Genomic DNA, 22,827 nt, shown 5'->3' on the forward strand with positions numbered 1-22,827 from the left:
AGCCTTGCTTCTCAAACGGCCAGCCTTGCTTCTTATGGTGATATAATTATGGTAACTAAATTAAATATGAGGGAGAACTGACGACCCTTCCATTCATTTTTAGCATTAGCAAACAGCGAGATTATGGGACTGTTTCTTTGATAGGTTTTGGGGTCCCTACTCTCTATTTTTCTAGTTGTACCATCATCGAAATGAGTATCTGAGGTTTGTTAATTGTGTCTTTTGGGATGAATCATTATTTATAAACTTCACTCTATATAAATGATTGACTTTCACTTAAAAAAAAAAAGGTATAATTGCGATAAAATTCAAAAGAAACATGCACTTTCTTTGTTTTGAGAATTGTGAATCATGAATCACACTCCATAGTCCATGGGATATGAGAGCAACAAAGTTATGAGTAGCTTTTGAGGTTGATATCTTTATTTTATTTTTTTGTTATATATTTTGTTTTGTATCTTGCCTATGATAGTTTATATAATATATTTTTCTTTTTGCTAAAATAGTATATAGATATGTTGAAGTTTACATGACTATACTTCAAACCCTAATATTGCATTTGATACTTGATCAGATTATATGAGAGCCATTTGTTGGACATTGATGGGGTAACTATCAGAGGGCGGGCCATTAAAAGCTCGCCAAGCAAGGACTGCGTTTGCAGCTTCAGTTGGGTGGAAAGCATCCCAAAACATATATTGATTTCTATTTGAGCATGGAACTGCAAATGGAAGACAAGTTATCTGCCCTTGGTTCCTCCCAATTCCACAGCAAGCCCTATCAATCACACTGAAACCTGCACGCAGATGCCAATGCCAATCAAATTTAGACTAATAATGTGTCAACATAACATGCTATATCCAGCGTGAATGCGTGAGACCGTGAGAGTATATAAGTACACAACCTTAAATTCAAAATAGGGTGTAGAGTTAAAGTTCGTTCTGTCTTCTTTGACCAAAAGAAAAATCTTATGTATACTTACCATAGGGTGCAGGGTTATTCAGAATGTCACCAAAAGCGCCATAAGCATTGCCGTACACAAAGATGGCACCAGGATGGTTGTTGTTAAGTTGGGTGACGAGCGATCTGAGCCCTTGATTGAAGCTGCCAAGGATCTGATTGACATTGTCAACACACCTTCCAGGCTGGGCCTTACCTGATGCTCTTTGGTTAGGAATGCAACCCAAAGGCCCAATTCCTACTAGCACAAACTTCCTCAATCCAAGACCGTGCAAAGCCAGAATCTGTGTGGCATAGCGATTAAGGAGAAGGTTGGCAAAGGCAGGAGGAGTGTAAGTGTAGCTGGAAGAATAGAGGGAAGGCATGAGGTAGTTGTTGATGTAGTCATTGCTCCCAAATACCAAAACGGCAATCGACTTAGCCAGGTACTGGGTCAGGTTAGTTCCCCCCATCATCGTTCTTAACTGATTCAAGGTGGTCTCGAAATTCAACACTTGCCGGCTTAGGGTATACCGATCTCCCTGAATATAAAACATACTAGCTCATGCATGTTCATCATCATTAATTAATGGAATTAAAGCAAGTTTGTTCATTAATATTTTAGACAAGCAAGCAGTTAAGCTAGTAGTGACGTACATAGTGCCGGCCTGTCTCATCGAGTATGCCAGCAGCTGCTGAAGCATAATTGACTCCCCTGAGCATTGTGTTTCCTTTTGTATTAGGATCTGCAAAGGCTGGAGCATAAGGAAGACCCAGCAAATTTCCTGCACAGTAACAAATAATTAATTAATTGAAGCAAACATGTACGTATAGGTACAATCACACACACACACACACACACACACACATAACTAGCTTGGTTAGACAGACTCGAGGGATGTAGCTGGGCTCTAAACGGACGCACCAAGCATATCAACGAAAGTTCTTCCATTGGTGAATCTGCCGGAGGGGCCTCCCCTGAAATCGATGCCGTAAGGATAATAATTGGATTTTGCGATGGAGCTTATGAAGTTGTTGTTGCCAGCATCAATGAGTGAGTCCCCAAACGCAAACATTGCCGGAACCTGCGCCGCCGCCGCCACTGACTCCCCAAATCCCATGCCGACCACCATACTACTACTAATTAAGATCATTGTAAACACCATTCCGATAGTATAATTGGCTAACCACAGCTGGTCATTACAAATCCCTACCATCTTCTTACCACCCATGCATGCATGCATGCATCAAAATATATCTTATATATAGCTTGATCTTCACAACAAAATAAAATGGCTTTCAATGATATACATGAAGGGATGAGGAAAGAGATGGAGGTGTTGATTATATATCTATCCAATTTTATCTACGAAACGCCTATGGCAAGAAAAAGCCTCTCAAACTTGCTTTTGTACGCCTTTTCTTCTAAATTTGCGGTTGTCTTATTGACGTTCGTTTTGCCTTTAATTTATCTTCTCGATCAATCGATCTATCTCTTGCTAGGGATGTAACTAGCTTGCTTCTTTGCATGTTGTCATGAGCTCATCTTATCACATGTATTGCATGTAGTTATCCATGGTTACGTAGCATTCATGTGGATCCAAATACATATATATCATGATAATATATATATATTGTTTTGAGAAATCAAAAATTAGGAGAGAATGAGTTGTGTTTTCATTGATAATAGGGGCCTCTTTATTTAGAAGATTATAACCAGAGAATATGAGTCTTACATGGAAACTGAATCATACAATGAATGAGATATCTCCGAGGATATGTGTAAGACTAATCCTATTACAATTTGGACAAGTCACTAGAGTTTAGGCCAGACACATAAATCAGATGTCCTTAAACATATATATCCTAGCATGTGCCCACACTCTGTGTGTGGGTGTTTTTTTTTTTTTTTTTTTGATAAGGAAGTGGGTAGTTTCTTAACCAAAGCAGTTTTCTACAACAATAGTAATTGATTTTATTTTAAGGAATTTAATTTCTTTTTATTTTTTTAAATTGACATTATTGTCCTTGTTGGTTATTTCAATTTCTAAAGTTTTTTAATATTAGAGGGTTATATTCGTCAAATTTTTTCAGTTATGGAGAGCAAGCTCTCTTCTCTTAATAATAGTGTGTGTGTGTATATATATATATATAAGTGGTATGAATCACATGAACCATGTAGCTAGATACTACAACTTCAAAATTCAATGCTTAATTTATTTTAAAATTGCAATATATATTTTCAGATGTCACAATTAGGATATAAATTAAGAGGAATGAAATCTAAACTTCCCTTTACATTCTATACGCTTTTAGGTGTCCTCAAATTGAGCAATTACATTTTCTCATGCATGATCGGTGTCCTCAACCTTTCTTAATTTGTAGCTTCTTTATCTTTGGTGCCTTTGTCTTTTATTATTATTATTATTATTATTATTTTTAAATTTTTTTATCCTCACCTCACCTATATATTCACATGTCATTGAAATTCAAACTAATGTTATCAACCTATTATTGGAAGTATGGTTGCAGTATGGTTGCTCCTATTCACTGTCATTAGCCTTACTTTTTACTGTTGATAGCTTACCTTAGTTGTTAGAGTAGTTTAGCTAAGTTATGGGTGGGTTGTCCCTTAAATTAGGGGTCAGCTTTTCTGTTTCTTTTTCTCTTCTTTGTGTATTTATAGGAAAGCTTGTATTCAGTTTATTAAATAAAAGTAATATCAGAAAACCTTCCACAAAGTTTCTGTCTTGTTTTCTTCATGGTATCAGAGCATGAATTCAAGGCCTGACTCTGTAATTGTTGTTGTGGAGTTCCTGAGTTTGTCAGCTTATCATGGCTGGGAAATCGAGTTCTAAAGGTGAGGAGCCTCTTGTGTCCTCCGATGTTGAGTTTAATCCAAACCAACGTCTTAGTTCTGTTTTGTTGAATGAATTCAACTATCGTTCTTGGGCTAGAGCTGTTACACTTGCACTTGGAGGAAGGTCCAAGCTTGGCTATGTCAATGGAGTCATACAAAAGCCTAAAGATGACTCTCCTACATATGATTCTTAGTTGTGCAAGGATCAGTTGGTTATGTCTTGGCTGCTCAACTCTATGGAGAGTAGAATAGCATAAATTTTCAGCTTTTTTGAGTCCGCTATGCAGCTTTGGAAACATGCATGTTAAAGAGATGTATGGAAATCAGAATAATGCTACTCGAGTTTTTCATCTCAAACGAGATATTGTTGATCTTCAACAAGAAGGTAACCCTTTTGTTCAACATCTTGGTAGTCTTACAAGCATGTGGAATGAGCTAGATGTTTATAGACCTCATACCATCGAGGCTAGTGTTTTGTTAAAGAGAGATGAGGAGGACAAAATTTTTCAACTCCTTGCAAGCTTAAACTCAGAGTATGAAGATTTAAGAAGTCATATTCTTATGAATGCTGAGTTACCATCTTTCAACAATGTGTGTGCTACCATTCAAAGAGAAGAGGTTCGGAAAAAGGTGATGAATATGGAGATCAAGACAAGTGTGTCTGAAACTAGAGCTTATGTTTCTAATCACAGGCAAGTTGAAGCTAAGGTGTACAAAGGCAAGAGACCAGACTTGAAATGCAGCTTCTGTGAGGGTGTTGGACATGTCAAGGATAGATGTTGGGTTCTCCATCCTGAACAGAAGCCGAAGTTTCTAAAGGAAGGCAAAGGTCCTCAAAAGGGTTGGAATCCACCAAAAGCAAACCTTGCAGCAGCTTCTTTTACTCCTTCTGAGGGTATGCTGAACTTTACCTCCAATCCCACTACTCTAATTAATGAATTTGCTGCCTATCTCTGCAAGAAGCAGATGCATGGTGGAGGTGAAGAAGTCAAGAAACAGCCATGGCTGGGATTGAAGGTCACACTGCACTCCTTGGGAAGTTTGCTGGTTTTCTTGCTGAAACTGACTGTGTCCCTCGTAAAGAAGCTTCAGGTATTCTAAAATCCTTCTCAACTGCTCTCAATGTTTGTGTTATGGATGATTATTGGATTATAGACTCAGGAGCTACGGATCCACATGACAAATAAGCTCGAAAATTTGCATGATTTTGAAAAATTGTCCATTCCCTCTAAAGTTTCAGTAGCAAATGGCAAAGGAGTTTCTGTTTTGGGAAAGGGAAAACTAAAACTACTTTCTGGTTTCATTGAGTCAATTGCCCTTTATGTTCCTTCCTTTCCTTTTCAACTTCTGTCCGTCGGAAGAATTATACATACCTTAAAATGACTTGTCATTTTCTCTCCTTATAATGTTATATTTCAGAATCTCATCACCAAGAAGAAGATTGGTGAAGGTTTCTTCTTGAATGGACTTTATTATCTGTCAAAAACCTCTTTTGTCTCCAAGGCTTTTCAAGCTAGTTCAAGTTTAGCACAAGATCATCACCTGTGGCATCAACGTTTGGCTCATCCTTCTGAGAAAGTGTTGTCTTTTTTGTTTCCAAATATGTGCAAGGCAACTAATCAATGTGATGTCTGCCATTTATCAAAATCCTCTAGATTACCATTTACTTCTTCCTTGTCTAGGGCTAGTAATCATTTTGAAATCGTGCATTCAGACATTTGGGGTCCAGTTCTTGAGTCCTATGATGGATTTAAGTATTTTGTAACCTTTGTAGATGATTTTACGAGGATTACTTGGTTGTATCTTTTGAAACTAAAAAGTGAAGTTGTGGATTTTTTAAGGATTTTCATAATCTTGTCACCACTCAATTTTCATCATCTATTCATATTTTACGATCCGATAATGGTTCTGAGTATATGTCCAATAACATGTCCCAATACTTGTGCATCAAACAAGCTGTGTTGGTACTCCTCAACAGAATGGGATTGCCGAAAGAAAAAATTGAGACCTTCTTGAAATAACCAGAGCTCTTATGTTTCAAATGAATGTTCCAAAAAATTTTTGGTCTCAAGGTGTTCTCACTGCCACATATCTCATCAATAGACTTCCTAGTAGAGTGCTTGGTTTCAAATCTCCTCTTGAAGTGTTGAAAGGTAGAAAGATTGATCTGTCTCACTTAAAGGTCTTTGGCTGCACATGCTATGTTCATATTTAAGCTCATCAATGTGATAAACTTGATCCTAGAGCCAATAAGTGTGTTTTTCTAGGATAGACATCCACTCAAAAGGGGTATAAGTGCTACAACTATGCTACTAGGAAGCTTATTGTTTCTAGGGACGTGAGATTTGATGAACTAACTCCCTATTTCACTAAGAAATCATGTGATACTGGTCAGGGGGAGTTTCTATCTGATCAGTTTCCAAGTCCTAATATTCCTGTCGATGAGGATTGTAACTTGCCTGTCATTCCTGATATCAATTCTAATCTTCCTGTTGATGAGGATTGCAACTCGTCCATCAATCATGATATTCCAATTCAAGAAGTTCCAGCTGTAATCTCTGATTCAGAAATTGATATGCAACCTGTTGTTGAGCCTTCCTCTCCACCAGCAGTTATTCTTTGTAGAAACCCTTTGGTATCTCCACTTGTAGTTGTTCTTCGTAGAAATCCTCCACGAGAACGAGGTCCTCCGTAAAAGCTCAATGACTATAAAACCTACACTGCAAGGTATCCGATGACACACTTTATATCTTATAGGCATTTTTCCTCTACTCATTCTGCTTTTCTAAGTGCTCTTGATTGTACTCATGAACCTCAAAGTTTTGAGGAAGCTAATTAGCTTGGTGTATGGATGCAAGCTATGGCAGATGAACTTCAAGCACTTCATGACAATAATACATGGAGTGTTGTTCGAATTCCTAAAGGGAAGAAGGCTGTAGGCAATCGTTGGGTTTACAAAACGAAGCTTCATTCTGATGGTTATGTGGAGAGACATAAGGCTCGTTTGGTAGCTCGTGGTTTTACTCAAACATATGGAGTAGACTACAAGGAGACTTTCGCTCCTGTTGCTAAAATGAGTACAGTGAGAGTTTTGTTATCAGTTGCAGTCAATCATGCTTGGCCTCTATATCAAATGGATGTAAAAAATGCGTTTTTACATGGTGATCTTGAAGAAGAGGTTTATATGAAGTTGCCTCCAGGTCATCCTCAATCTCATGATCCTGAGATAGTATGCAAGCTTCACAAGTCTATTTATGGCTTAAAACAATCTCCTCGTGCTTGGTATGCTAAGCTCAGTTCAGTACTTGAGGAAGTTGGTTTTCAAAGAAGCAATGCAGATTCTTCTTTGTTTGTTAGGATTGGTTCAACAAGTAAGCTTGTGGTACTCATCTATGTTGATGATTTAATTGTGACAGGTGACAATGTTGAAGAGATTAATACTCTCAAGCAATCCTTGCGAAATAGGTTTGCTTTGAAAGATTTGGGCATTCTGAAATATTTTCTTGGTATAGAAGTGGCCACTTCTCAGAAAGGTCTTTTTATAAACCAAAGAAAATACGTTCTTGATCTTTTACAAGATACTGATCTACAGGACAGCAAGCCAGCTTGCACTCCTCTTGACAGCAAGCCAATTTGATGTACAAGGTGAGCCTCTCCTAAATGTGAGCTATTATCAAAGGCTGGTAGGTAAGCTTATTTATCTTACCATTACTCGTCCGGATATAGCTTATGCAGTAAGCATTGTCAGTCAGTTCATGCATTCTCCCACTTTGGTTCATCTTCACATTGTTAAACGAATTCTTCGTTATCTCAAAGGCTATGCTGGAAGAGGTGTTTTGATTAAAAACAATGGTAACACTCAAATCATGGGTTACACAGATGCTGATTGGGCAGGGAACTCTCTTGATCGTAAATCAACTACCGGTTTCTGCACATTTGTTGGTGGTAACTTAGTTACCTGGAAAAGCAAGAAGCAGACAGTTGTTGCTCGCTCTAGTGCAGAGGCTGAGTATAGAGCTATGGCTACCACTGCTTGTGAGCTCATTTGGTTAAAAGGTCTCCTATCCGATTTGGGGTTTCCTAGTAGTCAACCAATGTCCATTTTTTGTGACAATCAAGCTGCAATGCATATTGCTTCTAATCCAGTTTTTCATGAAAGAACCAAGCACATATATAGAAGTTGATTGTCACTACATTCGAGCTCAAGTCCAATCCAAGATCATTGATACTCACTACACCCGAAGCCATGATCAGTTAGCTGATATTTTCACCAAATCCCTTCCCACTGCTCAGTTTCACAGAATTTTGGGCAAGCTTGGATCAATGAATCTCCTTGATCCAGTTTGAGGGGGAGTATTGGAAGTATAGTTGCAGTATGGCTGCTCCTATTCACTGTCATTAGCCTTACTTTTTACTGTTGATAGCTTACCTTAGTTGTTAGAGTAGTTTAGCTAAGTTATGGGTGGGTTGTCCCTTAAATTAAGGGTCAGCTTTTCTGTTTCTTTTTCTCTTCTTTGTGTATTTATAGGAAAGCTTGTATTCAGTTTAATAAATAAAAGTAATATCAGAAAACCTTCCACAAAGTTTCTGTCTTGTTTTCTTCACCTATTCAATTTGGTCTTAAAATGATACTGTTAGCAATATTCGTTGTATTGGGCGTTCTGTACAAGTCAAACATTGGGGAGGGCTCTCCCAAATCCGTAAGTGCCATAATTTAATGCAAAAGCAGCATATTTGGAACATGAACGATGATCCTCAGGTCTCAAATTTTTCAGTTTTTTTTTTGTTTCTTTTCTCCTTTTAGTACTATTACAAGCGAAAACAAAAGAAATACATGATGTAGTCGTTAATTCTGACTGACTGTGGCTTTTTGGTCACTCAGCTTAGCAAAAGAAAAAAGACGAAGAGAAACTAATTATGAAGTTCACACTACTAGAATTTTGTTCATAGACATCGGTTCTGGACCGATGTTAAACTAATTTTCGACCGATGTCTTAGTGGGTGTAGAGAAAAGTATAGACATCAGTATAAGCACGTTTTCAACCGATGTCCCAGACAACAACCAACATCGATTCTAAAAAACAAATCGATGTATAATCGTTATAATCATCATATTTTTGTATGTTTGGTATGTCTAATTCTTCATATTTTCACATTTTATGCTTAAAAAAATATATGTCGAACAATACCTACTTGAACATTTGCATCGATTTCTATTCCAGAAGCGATGTCCAGTACACTTGTAGACATCAGTTCCCATGAGTATTGTTTGTTCGTGGCCATTTTTACATGTAGGTTGCCACATTATTTTCCTAGGAACGATGTCTGCATCTTTATTCTACATCGTTTTTTTATTCAGAAATGATGTTTCCTTTAAGACAGAACATCGTTTCCAATTAAGTAAACCGATGTTCAATGGTATTATGTACGTCGGCTATTTTTATTCAAACTGATGTGTTAGTTCATTGAAGCCATCGTTTTTGCTTTCCAAAACCGATGTTCACCTTTTGACCACACATCGGTTTGCTCCATGGTAGGTGATTTGTATGTTCATAATAGATTACTGTTTGGTGATTAGAAATCGAGAAATCGATGTGCAGTAGTTTTGATTTCATCGGTTTTGAGTTACAATTCGATATATTGATAATCATAGGACATCGATTTCATCTAGTTGCTGGAAAAAGAAATACATTTCTCATCACCCAAAAATTGGAGCTTTCCATTAATTTTCTTTCCAAATTCATGATTCAACATAATTCACAAAATAAAACGCAAAACCTACAAAGGCTAGCTTAGAAACATATTAGCAACCAACTACAAAAGTACGTTCTACACCAAACTTTGCTTCAAATTAAGCAAAAACTAGCCTTACTCAAAATCATGGAAGCCAAAAGTCTTACACCAAACTCTGTATAGAATCAGCCACTTCAATGCACACCTCGTCAATATCAATTTGGCTATATGATTTGCGCGCCTTTACTGCCCACTAGAAATGTATAAAACAACATATAAGTCACAATCATTGGGTAAAATCCCACAGTTCACTCAAAGTAGGATAAAGTCTTACCTCTTTCCTTAAAACATGTGTTATCAATAAGGGACCCTATAAGTAATGTAACAAAATTCTTCAACCAGGGGTGCACAGATCTCCTCATATTTTCTGGAAATATAAAGTATTTTGTCAAAATCATGTGCCAAGTGTAAAAGAGAACAAAATATAAGATGAACAATCAATACATAAGTAATTTTAACACACTGCAAACAAAGAAGGATGTAAGTTCTTACGACCTTGTGATTAATTGTTTTCTTTGTTCTTTTTTCTTTCTCAGCCTTGTGCTTATACCAAACCCAAAGTCCAATCAACATCCCTTATTATTTTACTCAAATAGATATATCTCTCTCTAGAAGTCTATATAATTTACTTACTATATATCAGGTCTACAAATATCATTGCTATGTAATTGACAAGACATACTAGACATAACAAGCTAGCTGGTCCCCATTTCTTAAGTGGAAGACTTAACTAATGCCATTTTTTTCCCGATCTGAAGACAGAACCATGTGATTCTCAAATGCTCATGTCTCCCTTGTGTATATTCATTCTCAAAACAACTATGATTTTCAATACATATTGGAAGAAGCTATTAGCCTATTACAAAAGAAGTCCAAGGCATGAATCAAAGTGCAGTACCACATTCTTGAAGCCAAGAAAAATAGTATGTGGAAGCATTACCAGGCCTTATAAAATCGGAGAGACCAAAATCAATAACCTTCACTGAAGCATCCTCTTCTCTTGTGGCAAAAAGAAAATTCTGCCAAGCAGTCATATGAAAAGAGTTATTGGTAATAGGTTCGGACGAGAACTGAAGATGTAAACAAACTACATGTGGAGGGGACTTTCAATACTATTCCATCAAAGTAGTGGAAAGTAGAAACTCTGAATGTAGTTGTACCTCTGGCTTTAGATCTCAATGCACAACATCTTGAAGATGACAATAGGCAATAACACTTAAAATTTGCACAACAATAACTTTAGCATCTTCTTCTGTGTATCTTCCACCCCTGCCACAAGGAGTTACTGAGAATAAATCAAACTGAAATCATAAATCTGAAAGTGCCCAACCACAAGTTTCAATATAAAGAATATAAATCTACCTGGACAAAATTTTATCCAGTAGTTCTCCACCTTTACACAACCTGAAAGTGAAAGAAATGAGAGAAAATCATATCAAATTTCAAAACAGGTTTTTCTGCCAACAAAAGTGTTCATTCTTCTCAGTTCTAAGACTAGGCTTAATATGTGTGTGTGTGTGTGTGTGTGTGTGTGTGTGTGTTCATAAAACTAAACCATAAACAACGATACAAATGATGTCCCAACAAGGCTGACTCCTATAAATTGGTGTGAAGGAATAAGACTAAAAGAAAAATTACACGTACTCCATGACTATGTAGACATTATTGGCATCCTCAAATGCATCATAAAATCTGACCAGATTCTTATGTCTAGATAATGCTTTCAGTATTTTTACCTCTCTACGGACATCTTCAATAGCTATTACTGTTGTCATCTGCAAAGAATCACTTAATTAGTAACCAATACGACTTCAAACAAAAACTTGTGTGATGACCATATAATACGACTTCAAAGAGCTAAATTAGATAGGATACAGAAGATCAATAAATTGAACCAATAATCTGATACAAGCAAAACCCATCAAGAGAAACAATCAAAATTTCCCTCCAAATTTTGATTGTTAACTTAATTAATGACTTAATTGTTAACTTGTGCAGTCAACAACAGAAATTCCTTTCCTAGTCATTGGATGCTAATTATTGCTTCTTCATTTTGGTCATTAAAATAGGGCTGAAAATATCTGCCTTGAAACTCATTTCATAATGTGATGAAACAAAAATCTATTGACAATATAACAGTACAGAACCTATTACAGGTTACCACTCATTGATGGTTATTCCATATTTTCATAAATCATAACATTATTTGAGAGAGAAACAACAGTATTAGTTTACTTGATTAAAAAAAAGAAAATAAGAACATGTTGAATAATATAATTAGGGGCTTCTAGCCATGTGATGCCCACATATCATGGTCAGTAATAGAAAATTATGTGGCAATAGAATATAGTTTGAGCACATTAAGAGCAAACAATTATCATGGCTGAACGTTAATATTATGCATCAAGCATGATGGTCAGATAGGATCAAAGCCTTGCAACAGAGTTATCAGTTATTTGTTGATATTCTTGACAGATGGCATAATCCCCAACACTGATAGTGATTTTGGCAGTTAATATAGATAGTATGCACATTATGCTAGTGGAAACATGAAATACTTTCCCAATGTATATTCACAGATTACCAAGCTTGAGAAATCAAAGGATATGCCAGCTGCGGCACTCTGTATCAACTATCTTAAGCAAAGTAAATCATATTGAGCAGAATGTAAGCAATACTTACCCAACTAAATCAGCTGCAAGAACTGAGCGCAGGAGCTCTGATCGTGATGGCAGTGTCCTATGAATTTCAGAGGAAGGAAAGGGAGTGTGGAGAAACCAACCGACTTTCATTTTGTTGTTATATTCCTTCAAGCATTTTGGAAGAAACATAAGATGGTAGTCATGGCACCAAACAACATCACCCTCTTCATAGTGCTCATTAACTACATCTGCAAACATTTGATTTGCCTTCTTATATGCAGAAAACTGCGACTGGAAACTCCGAGTGGTAGCAAGTCGATCTTCTTGTGGAAGCCCAAGGTAATGGAAAAGGGGCCACAAAATATTGTTGCAATAGCCATTGTAATATTGATGAACAATCTCCTCATCAAGGAAGACGGGGATACACTTCTGCAGCCAACAGTACGAGTGAAACAGTGTGTTACAATGTTCAAGCACAATCACCTCGCAATTAGTGAAAAAGAGTTGGATCTATGTCTATGAATAGAGAAATAAAAATCCATGTACAGAATTTGAACCTTTTCAGCTAGAGCTTTAGTAAGTGCCCTCTGTCCAATATCATCTGGCACATTTACCCCTGCCCATCCAAACCACCTTGCCTCAAACTCCTTTACACCTATAAACAACAACGAACATTACGAATTAGTTTCATATTTTGAGGGGGAAAACCGAATCATAAGTTAAAAGAACATGATAAGCACAGGATACAGAAACTTTGTAGAGATTGAAGATCTTAAGCAGAGTGAGCAACAGTCTCAATAAGAGTTGAAAGAATCCAATTAGATAAAGGACCAGATCTGTGACCCAATAACATGTAATCAAAAGAAGCAAACTTTACATAAGAGAAAAGGAAGCAAAGGCAAAGAGATCGCAAAGCAAATGCAGAGAAAGAAAAGGTACCTCATAAACCAAGTCGAAGAGGGCAATGAGAGTCGGAGGCGATGAGGAAGGCTCGACGCGTTTCAGAACCCCTTTTTGATTAGAGAGAGAGAGAAGAAAACAAAGGGAAAAGAGGAATAAGGGATGCTGTGGTACGACCTCGAAGAAGAGCAGAAGCATAACGATGGAGGAGGCGAGAGTGATGACGCCGCCGGGAAAGATACCACTGTCGAAATCTTCATTGATTTTGGGGTTGGTCCGTAGCTTGTTCAACATATTCTCCATAGTTTATAGAGAGAGAAAGTGAGAGTCGGGGGGGGGGGGGGGGGGGGCTTGGGTTTGAGGGAGGGGGAGAGAGATAGGATTTGGAAGGAGTGAGAGTCATTAGGGTTCGAAAGTTTCAGAGAAAGTGAAAAAACTTTCAGGTGTTGGAGGGAATGAAAGCTCAGAATGAAGGTGTCGCGCAAGACTAACGTTAGGGTTTTCTGTTTCAGTTTTGGGGTTGGGGTTGGGTGCAATTTTTTTTCTAAGTACGAAAGTTTTGAGTTTTAGTCCCCGCTTCTTCATTTCACTGAAAATACTTAGCGCTTTTTGCAAAAATAGGTTCCCGCAAATTTTCAAACAAAACTTTTAACACCGGTCATTTTAAGAACTGATGTTAATGATATACATTTAAATCGGTATTTTCGTAAAACGATGTTAGATTACTTTTTTACATCGTGGGCAAGTCTGACCGATTTAAAACATGCGATGTCTAATAACATAATTCTAGTAGTGTCAGGAATCAACCGCTGCCAAATCCCTAGGTTATTATCAGGTGTGATAATTGTTCGTATGACATTAACACTTGCATAATGAACGCAAAAGGAAACAGAGAAAGCAAAAAAGACTAAAATCTTCCATATCTCAACAAACTCAAAACGTAAATGAATGGTGTAATAATATGTTTGTTGATAAAGGATGACGAATCCACACTACTCAATTACATGTTTCTGTTGATGTTTTCGCATTCCGTTTCCTAATTAGAAGAGCTGGGTATGGTTGTCTCCCACTCGAAAGCAATTTTGTATGCCGACACAACCCCAACAATATTCAACCATCAATGATCAATATTGATGGTTGTCTTTACATTTTTTCTCAACCGAGAGAGAGCGAGAGAGAGAGAGAGTCACATTAAGTTTGCTGCTTAGCAATCGGATTATTAATTATAAATGTATATATCGACTTGTTTAAGTGCACCAATTTAATGATGCTCTAAGCCTCTAACAAAAAGTCTAAAGGCCTACATTGCTGCTTATTTCCTTTTTATCCCACTAACTAATCAATCCTACTTCTTTTTGACCCATTTCTTTGAAGATCAAGGAACTAATATGAAAAGTGGTAATTTTATAATAAATCAGTTTTTAAGAATTTGGTGATAAGTTGGGTCGGTTTTATAAAATACTTCAAAAACATAGGAATGTTAAATGTGGTTAGAAAATGCAAGATAGGGTTGACATAAGGTACCCATTGGTAATCATGACTGTGCTTAGCTCCAACCATTATGCCAACCCAGCACTTATTCTTGTCAATGCTCTGGTTACCTTTATTTAGTATCTTCTCTTGCACTTGATTTATTATCATCATTATTCGATATATACTTCATCCACAAGTTTATTGTCAAACTCTACTAAGCCAAACACCAAAACAATTGTCAAATTCTCAATGAGAACAATTTAACCATTAAGCTTTAACCCATATTTTTTAAAAAGAGTTTAGAACCCAGCCTAGCTAGGAGACTCAGCCTCACGCGGAATTCTATTTATTATATTAAAATTTTACATCAAGAGGACATATAACTTGAATCTTAAGCTACATAAAAAATATAATAATAGTCTTCATAGAAAACGTCTTTAATAATAACAGGTAAGGAAAGCTCATCTAAATTCCACATCTAGCAAGGTGTGCTAATCTATTGGCAACACCATTTACTTCACAAAATACATGTTAAAAGTGAGAAAAAAAAATTCAATGCACTAACATGATGGAAATAAAATAAAATAAAAAATGACGTGTCAAATATAATAGTCCACATACATGATGGAAATCGCATAGCAAATATTGAGGATATTCATATTAATGATGTGGCGAGCCTTTATTGGTCAAGTGATGTGGAGAATCCTAAATAAAATAGAGAATCAAGAAATTGGCTTCTCTTCTACTTCAAGGAATCTCAATCCAAAAAGGAATGAAAGTAAGGAGAACTATAAAAGTGCAGAAAAACATCTGAAGAAACTCTTACACACGGAAAATCAAGCAAGAGATCTGAGTAAGAACACAAGGAGACATGCTGTCGTTCAACGTACCAGTCGATATCCAGTCATTTTGACTAGTTGAATTCCACCCTGAACCACTTCTCAATTTTGGTTTTCCTTAGTTCTTTTCTTGATGAATTTTAGTGTGCTTTCACACAAGACTGTGTAACTAAACATTGACTTTTGAAGTCCTAAACATGATGTTAATAGCTTTTTGATACTTGATACTTTTAAATGTTATTTGGATGAAAGTTGGTTTTTTAATTTCTCATTGATGATTTCTATTTGCATGTTCTTTGAGTGCACGCTTAGAATGTATGATGATCTATTGTTTTCAGTTTTTAGATGACCACCTAATCAATGCATGTTTAATAAGAAACAACAAGGAACTTAACCCTCTTTGTGAAAATCAATTTCTAGGTAACCTAGTGATAACACCCTTTATTAGGTATCTTAATTGTTATCTTCATATATTCGATATTCTTCCTTAATGAGTTCAGCAACTTAGGTTTTTGATAACAGTCATCTTTACCATTTTTTTGAATATCACCCTTCACATAGCATGTCAACGAAGAGAATATCCAATACGGTTTTGACCTTAACATCCTAGGTTTAATCGTGAACATAGTCATCCAATTGCATTGAATTAAGTTAAGCAGATTGCTATTAATAAATTGTTTAGTGGTGTAGACATTCCCTAACTCTTTTTTCTGATTGGATTCTTTCGACGTACTTTTCCGAAATACTTAGTTCCAATAATCCTCTACAGGAGAACGTACTTCGATCCCTAAAATATAAATGACATTCTTAAGTGGTGGTAGGAAAATAATTGGGTAGTAATTTACCCATCAAGGCTTATTTGAACTAACCAATTACATACTAAAAAATGAAAGCCTAATAGAACTTGAAAAACAAGTGGCATGAAAGAAAGGGAGGAGCCTACGGTGATAATTTTTCTCTGTGTATAAAATATATACCCATTTTATCATGGATTAATCTATTATCAGTTAGTGTTGATAAGTCTTGTTCTGTTGGTTAGCTATAGTGTAAATAACATTGCGGGCCTTAGTTAGAGAAATATGAGATATGATGAGGGCTGTTGACCCATCATGTTGTACTCTCTGTGGACCAATCATGTTGAGAGGACGGAATTGGGATAGAATAATGGGGACAACTGATTTCATCCCACAATTAGATGTGATCCATCCACTTATAAATTATATTTTATTTGTCACTTTTCCAATGTGAAATCTTTCCTCTCCAACATGTATATATGTGCTCATGTAGGGTCCAGTTGATGTCTGTAGCTAGTAAATAAATCCCACAGATTTAAAGTTAGTATGTTCAAAATCAGTGTGGGTTGTCAGTTTTACTAGTAGTGTGGGATAACTACTAAACAGTTTCTAAGTCGGTAAAGAAATAAAGAGAAAAGAATGAACGCAAATTAACAGTAGAACAACTGAATAAGCTAGCTAGGACATGAAAGTCGATCATGAGGAAACTGTTTCATGATGCATCACCAGGCCAATACATTTTCTTGTCCAATTCTGGTGTGTCTCAATTCAATGACATAATGACACTACTGTTAGAGTAGGTCATGTCGACTGACAATGGCGAGTTGGGTTGAGGTAGTTCTGTGAGCACCGTCCGAGGTATTTCTGTGAGCCGCCAAAGCCAATTTAGGTTGAGGTACCAAATATGACTTGGGAAAGCTTTCGTGGCATCTTCTTATCTGTTAGCTCAGGATTATACATTTCAATTCAACTATTATGACACCATCCACGCAAATTTTCCACTAGGATCTGAGAATTCTGATCATCATACGCCTCGAGACGTGTTAGTTCGTCAGTGGGACAAGAAAGGAATCTATATCTCGAATGAACAGAAATAGGATAAATTTTTAACTCGAGCAGTGTCCTACAGATCTGCAGAATCAATACGTGAACTCATTTCTTGCTGATCGAAGAGCTTAATATATACGTGAACTTAGCCCGCGGATAACACTACGATGATCCACATGCGCTTTTTCTATAAACCCTTTCTGAAGTTGCATGCATGCACGCGAACTTAATTATCGAGCAATTTATGCTAATTAAATCCATTTATACGCATGCATGAATTAGGTACATGGAGCCATACCCGTTTAACATCTGCTTCACATCTTATAATGCTTTTCCCAGATGGAGTCGCCGCTATCAATAAGAAATTACAAAGTAATCAAACAGCAGAAACTAAAGGGGGCCGGGCTTAAATCTACTGCCTTTAAGAAGCATTATAAAGCACCGTTGAGCTAGCTGTGATGCCCTACCAGCTAGTATCATCTTCCACTATCCGGCCATCAACTTCCAGAACCCATCATGCAATTCAATCAATACAATATATATATATATATATATATATATATATATATATATATATACACGGAGCCGTTTCAAAGAGGACGTCTGCACTTTCGCTAAAGTGAGGACGATGACGCTGCAGCCCCGCTCAGGCCGCGACAGCGCGGCGCCGCTTGCCGGACGGAGGCCAGGGGTCGGACGGACCGGTCTGCAGTCGGGTGGAGTCGCCGGCGACGTGGTTGCAGCGCTGCCCAGAACCTACAACCTCGATCGCTGCCCAGAAGAGGTCTGGGATGCCTACAGCCTCCATCCGGCCCAATTCGCACTACCGACACGGCCTGAAACGCTGCAGAAGATCGACGTCCGCACTTTAGCGATAGTACGGACGTCCGCTTTGGAACGGGCCTATGTATATATATATAATGACTTGTACAACAGCTTCTTGGAAACTAAGAAAACTATATATAATTCTTTCCTTTTATTGGTTTAGGCGGCAGGTCAGTAACTCAGTATATATTGATCGAGTAGTGAGGTGTCAATTACGAATTATCTTCCCAACTGGGGATATACTTAAATGCATCATATTTTAGTCATATATAGTTTCCATCAGTAGTTCCGATCGAGTTACCGTACTTAATATATGGTTATTTTCATAAACGGTACGTACTTGGCTTTACCTCTACCTATTAAGGGTATCTAAATTTTAATTTTGCATTGTCACAACCCACAACTAGTACTTAAAGTTTTTGATTTCAGTTAAGTTTAAGTACCTAAACAATGGTTATTCATAAACTTTACAGGAGAATCTTCTAGTAGTAAACCCACTAATATAGAAATGCAAGCTTCAGGAAATAATCTCTATTTTAGAGATAAAAGTTTATCTACCTCTTCTTGTAGTTCAGTAGTGGGCTGATAACTGCGAATTGGAACCTTTTTTAGGTGTAGTTCACTGCGAATTCCATATAGTAAAGGATCAAGATGACTGATGATCCTATTGGCTTTTTCAACTGGCATTATGGTTTGGTTGACCTTGATGTTCTTCAGTTTCTGTTGATAACCATATTTGATATGATTGGTAAAACTTGTCTCGCTCTCTAGCAATGCTGAAAGGGAGAACCTTCAAAGAAAGACCAACAGAATAAAGTCAAATGAAGTCAAAGCACCTCATGGGGTGTATCTATAATGGAATCAATTAATGGGTTTCTGCCACGTTTTTAGCTGACTTTTTAATAGGTCATTTGAAGGAGCCGATAGTGCTGGAGGGAGAACCTTCAATTGTATGATTGTATTCAGAGTTTGGAATACAGTTGTAGTCATTTTAGAGACAAGAGACGTCGCTAGTGCTCCTACTGCCTTTGACAAACCAACCAACCAACCAACCTTTAAAAAGATATATATGATCGAATACATGACACAGCTAGCTAGCAAAAGTCATTAGGCTTTTTGTGTGCCTTGACTGCCTTCCCCTGCAACACGTCGATCTTACCTAATTTACGTTAGTGGCTTTAGTGCTTCTTCAAAGTTTAAATTCAAAAGAGTCTATAACATTTTAAATGGGTCCAACTATATCCGCATCAATTATCAAATAGTATAGGCTATATAGGCAACATATGGTTAATTGCTTCTTTGCCATACCCTAGAGGCACGTCCAGAAACTTCATATATTGTATAGATATATAAGACATGACATAAAGTCCGGCCGATGTGTCTATTACTTTGACTTTGCTTGTCATTTGGGATCGGAGACCACAATGGACGAGTGTCAAACTTTTATGATGATGAGAGTATTTGATTATTGTATTGGATATTACTTACAGTAGTTGTAACTAGTATACCAAACATATATGACGTGTTTTTTTTTTTATGCGAAATGACTATAATTAAATATGAAAGCCTCTAAGATAACCAACGTTTACAACATTAAATAGCAAAGCAGCTGATGTATTTTTCAGGACTGTATTAGTCCAAGAAAAACCATCAAATGACCTATAACCTACGCTTGCAATTGCATGTGCAACAGAGTTTGCTTCTCTAAAGACATGTTTGAAGGAGATGGAAGTAAACATAGTAGCCATCTGTTGAATGTCTTGGATTATCTTTGCTATCCTCCATGGTGGCAAAACAATCACTCTTACTGCATCAATGACCAGTTTTGAATAACCTTCAACTTGAAGGTTTGTAAATCCTTGTTGTTGTGCACTAATAAGGCTATTTCGTAGCGCTGTTGCTTCTGCCACTGGGACCGTTGTGCTTCCAAAATCTCTGACAGCTGCATATAGTGGTTTACCAGCAGCATCTGTAATGATGAATCTGCCTGCTGAAGAGTCTCTTTGTCCAGATCCATCAAAATTAATCTTGACATAGTCTTTGGAGGGAGGTTGACATATAATAGTGGCTGGATGGTTTTGTGAAGCCATCCCTCCATTTGGGTGAACCAATCCTTTGATGTCATTTAGTATAGTAGCTGAGGCTGCTAAAACTGCATTTGGGAAGCTAATAGTTCCTCTAAGGACAATTTCATTTCTGGTTTTCACACTTGCCAACAAATTATTATCATCTTGGCAAATCTTTAACTGTCATAAGATTGATTACCAAACGTCCCCTGAAAAACCTTTAAGTAGCCTTCCTCCCAACTAATTGGGGTCTGAGCTTGGGCTATTCTCCAGACTTCACTAGTAAACTCACAAGAGCCAAACAAGTGGTTAGCAGTTTCATTATCATTGTTACATAAAGGGCAAGAATTATCATCAATGTTGCCAGACTAGGAAAGTCTATCTTTTGTTTTTGTTAGCTCTATGGTCCTATTCAGCTCAACACCAGTAACTAATTGGTTAGTCTGCTCACTCTACTGCGTGCTTATATGGATGGTTAATTAGCCTGTGGCCTACAGTTGTAGTCCACGTGTAAGCAATCTGCAGCATAAGTAGTTAGTATATAAAGCTAGTAGCTACCTCAGTTTTCATCGATTGTATAAGAGCCTTATTCTTCATCAATAGAAATTCTGTCTCTCTCTAAATTCTCTATTCTCCTCTGTTCTTCACACAAAGCTTTCATGGTATCACAAGCCAGGTTGCGACCTCGGGTTTGTTCTTCGAGCTCCATCGTACTCCTTCAGCTTAGCTTCGTCTTCAATTTCACTTTCTCTGTGTTCAATCTTTGGATTTGCTACAGAGATAAGTGCATCCCTCTCTCAAGACTCTAACTTCATGTTCTTGAAGATTACTGAGACATTTATAAAAATTGATTAGCTTCGAAGCTTTGTTATCATATACATTTTGTTCGATTTTGATTTGGCACAAGATACAGTAGTTGATTCATAAGAAATTCTGAGCATTTGATACTTTGAAACCCTAGAATTTTGGGGATTGTAGATCAGAAGTTCTCTTTGTTATGGTTTGTGGTTTCTTTTAGAATCTGGTTGTTGATCGATGAAAAATTGGTGAAAGAACGAAGTATACTTTGATGCACATTGTCAAGAAGAAATGAGCGGTGAAGATTTCTGAGTCTCTTTCAGGTTGCCTTGCATTATGGATACCAATACAATGTTACAAAATTGTCTACTATCCAATTTCTATAATCTCATTACAGTTCAGTTAGATGACTCTAACTACGTAACATGGAAATTTCTAGTAGCTAGAGACATTGTTAAAAGGTTGTGGCCTAATGAGATATGTCGATGGATCAGTCCCTTGTCCTTCAGAACGCGTGATTATGGAAGAAAATGGGGTTGCATCTGATATAGAAAAGGAGTACATGAATTGGGTACAAATTGATTCTGCCATTATGTCGATACTTGCTTCTACTCTATCCAGTGATGCTTTCTGCTTCATTATTGGAAGTAAGTCTTCTAAGGAAATTTGGTGTCGACTTAAGGAGAAATATGTTGATGATTCACGGTATAACGTCATGAATCTCAAAAACTCCTTATACAACATCCAAAAAGACTCAGACTCTATTGATAGGTACTTACTTCGAGTCAAGTCAATCTGTGATCAGCTTGCTACAATGGGAGTTTATATGGATGATGAGGACATGGTAGTCTCAGTTATCCATGGTTTGCCCTCAGAGTTTGCTACCATAAAAGCTGTAATAAGAATCAAAACACTAAGCTCCTCTGTTGCAATGAGAGGATTAAGATCTATTTTGCTCATTGCTGAAGATGAGATTGAACAAACTATGAAGTCTATCTCTGCTCCTGCAAGTCTTCCTTTATCACCATTGAATGCAAGTATTCCTTTGTCACCTCTGGCTGCTATGGCTGCACAAAATAATCTTGTCAACTCATCTCAGAAAATGCAATATGGGATATCAAATGCAGGAACACCATCCAATGCATTCTTTCCATCTCCATATGTTGGTAATTGTTCTGTGTGATCTACTTCACATACTACTGCACCTATTATTGGTTTGATGCCCTCATTGTCTATCAGTAATGGTGCACTTAATGGGGCATTCAATGGTACTCGACAACTACAATCACAAGTACACAATGCTGCATATGGTGATGGTTATTTTCAGCACAATGGAGGTTTTTCACAACAACAAAGTAGTGGTGGTTTTCAGCAAAACAATGCCCTTCAATCTATTGGTAACCTATCATACAGTGGATCTAAATCTCAAGGTCAAGCTCAACATGATGTCAAGTTTAGTAAAGGCTGCTCAAAATCAAAAGGTGGTGTGTTTCAACACAATGTGAGTTCTTATCATAAGTCAAGAAACTCTAACTCAGGTGATGGATTTTATATGCATATTCTACCAATTATTGTTCCCCCTGAAAAACCTGTTGCACATGTGAGTATTCCACAACAAAATGATAAAAGTGAGCCAAGTAGTTCTATTATGGGTGCTACTGCTACTACACCAGGAGAGAGTTTGGTAGGAACAGATTTTGAGAAAATGATTAAATTTGGTGCTCCAGCAGACATTGGTCAGAATGTGACTAAGACAAGCTCTGAAACATTGGTTGAACTTGGAGTTAATGTCATATTGGCTGCTAAGACAGGAAATGAAGGTACAATGAAACAATATGAAGAACTTGAAGT

The 22,827-nt window shown here is 37.1% G+C and overlaps 1 protein-coding gene across 1 annotated transcript; it reads right to left on the reverse strand.

Moving 5' to 3' along the window:
• Positions 1–575: 575 nt before the first annotated feature.
• On the reverse strand, positions 576–2,105 carry LOC133735724 (GDSL esterase/lipase At1g71250). The gene is made up of 4 exons (XM_062163157.1): positions 1,865–2,105; positions 1,597–1,724; positions 983–1,481; positions 576–796 (listed from the first exon to the last, which is right to left on the reverse strand). Exons 1-4 carry the CDS (start codon positions 2,103–2,105, stop codon positions 576–578), a joined length of 1,089 nt encoding a protein of 362 aa, XP_062019141.1.
• Between the last annotated feature and the right edge of the window lie 20,722 nt (positions 2,106–22,827).

The sequence above is a fragment of the Rosa rugosa genome, chromosome 3 (genome assembly GCF_958449725.1).
Source record: "Rosa rugosa chromosome 3, drRosRugo1.1, whole genome shotgun sequence".
Classification (NCBI taxonomy): Eukaryota; Viridiplantae; Streptophyta; class Magnoliopsida; order Rosales; family Rosaceae; genus Rosa; species Rosa rugosa.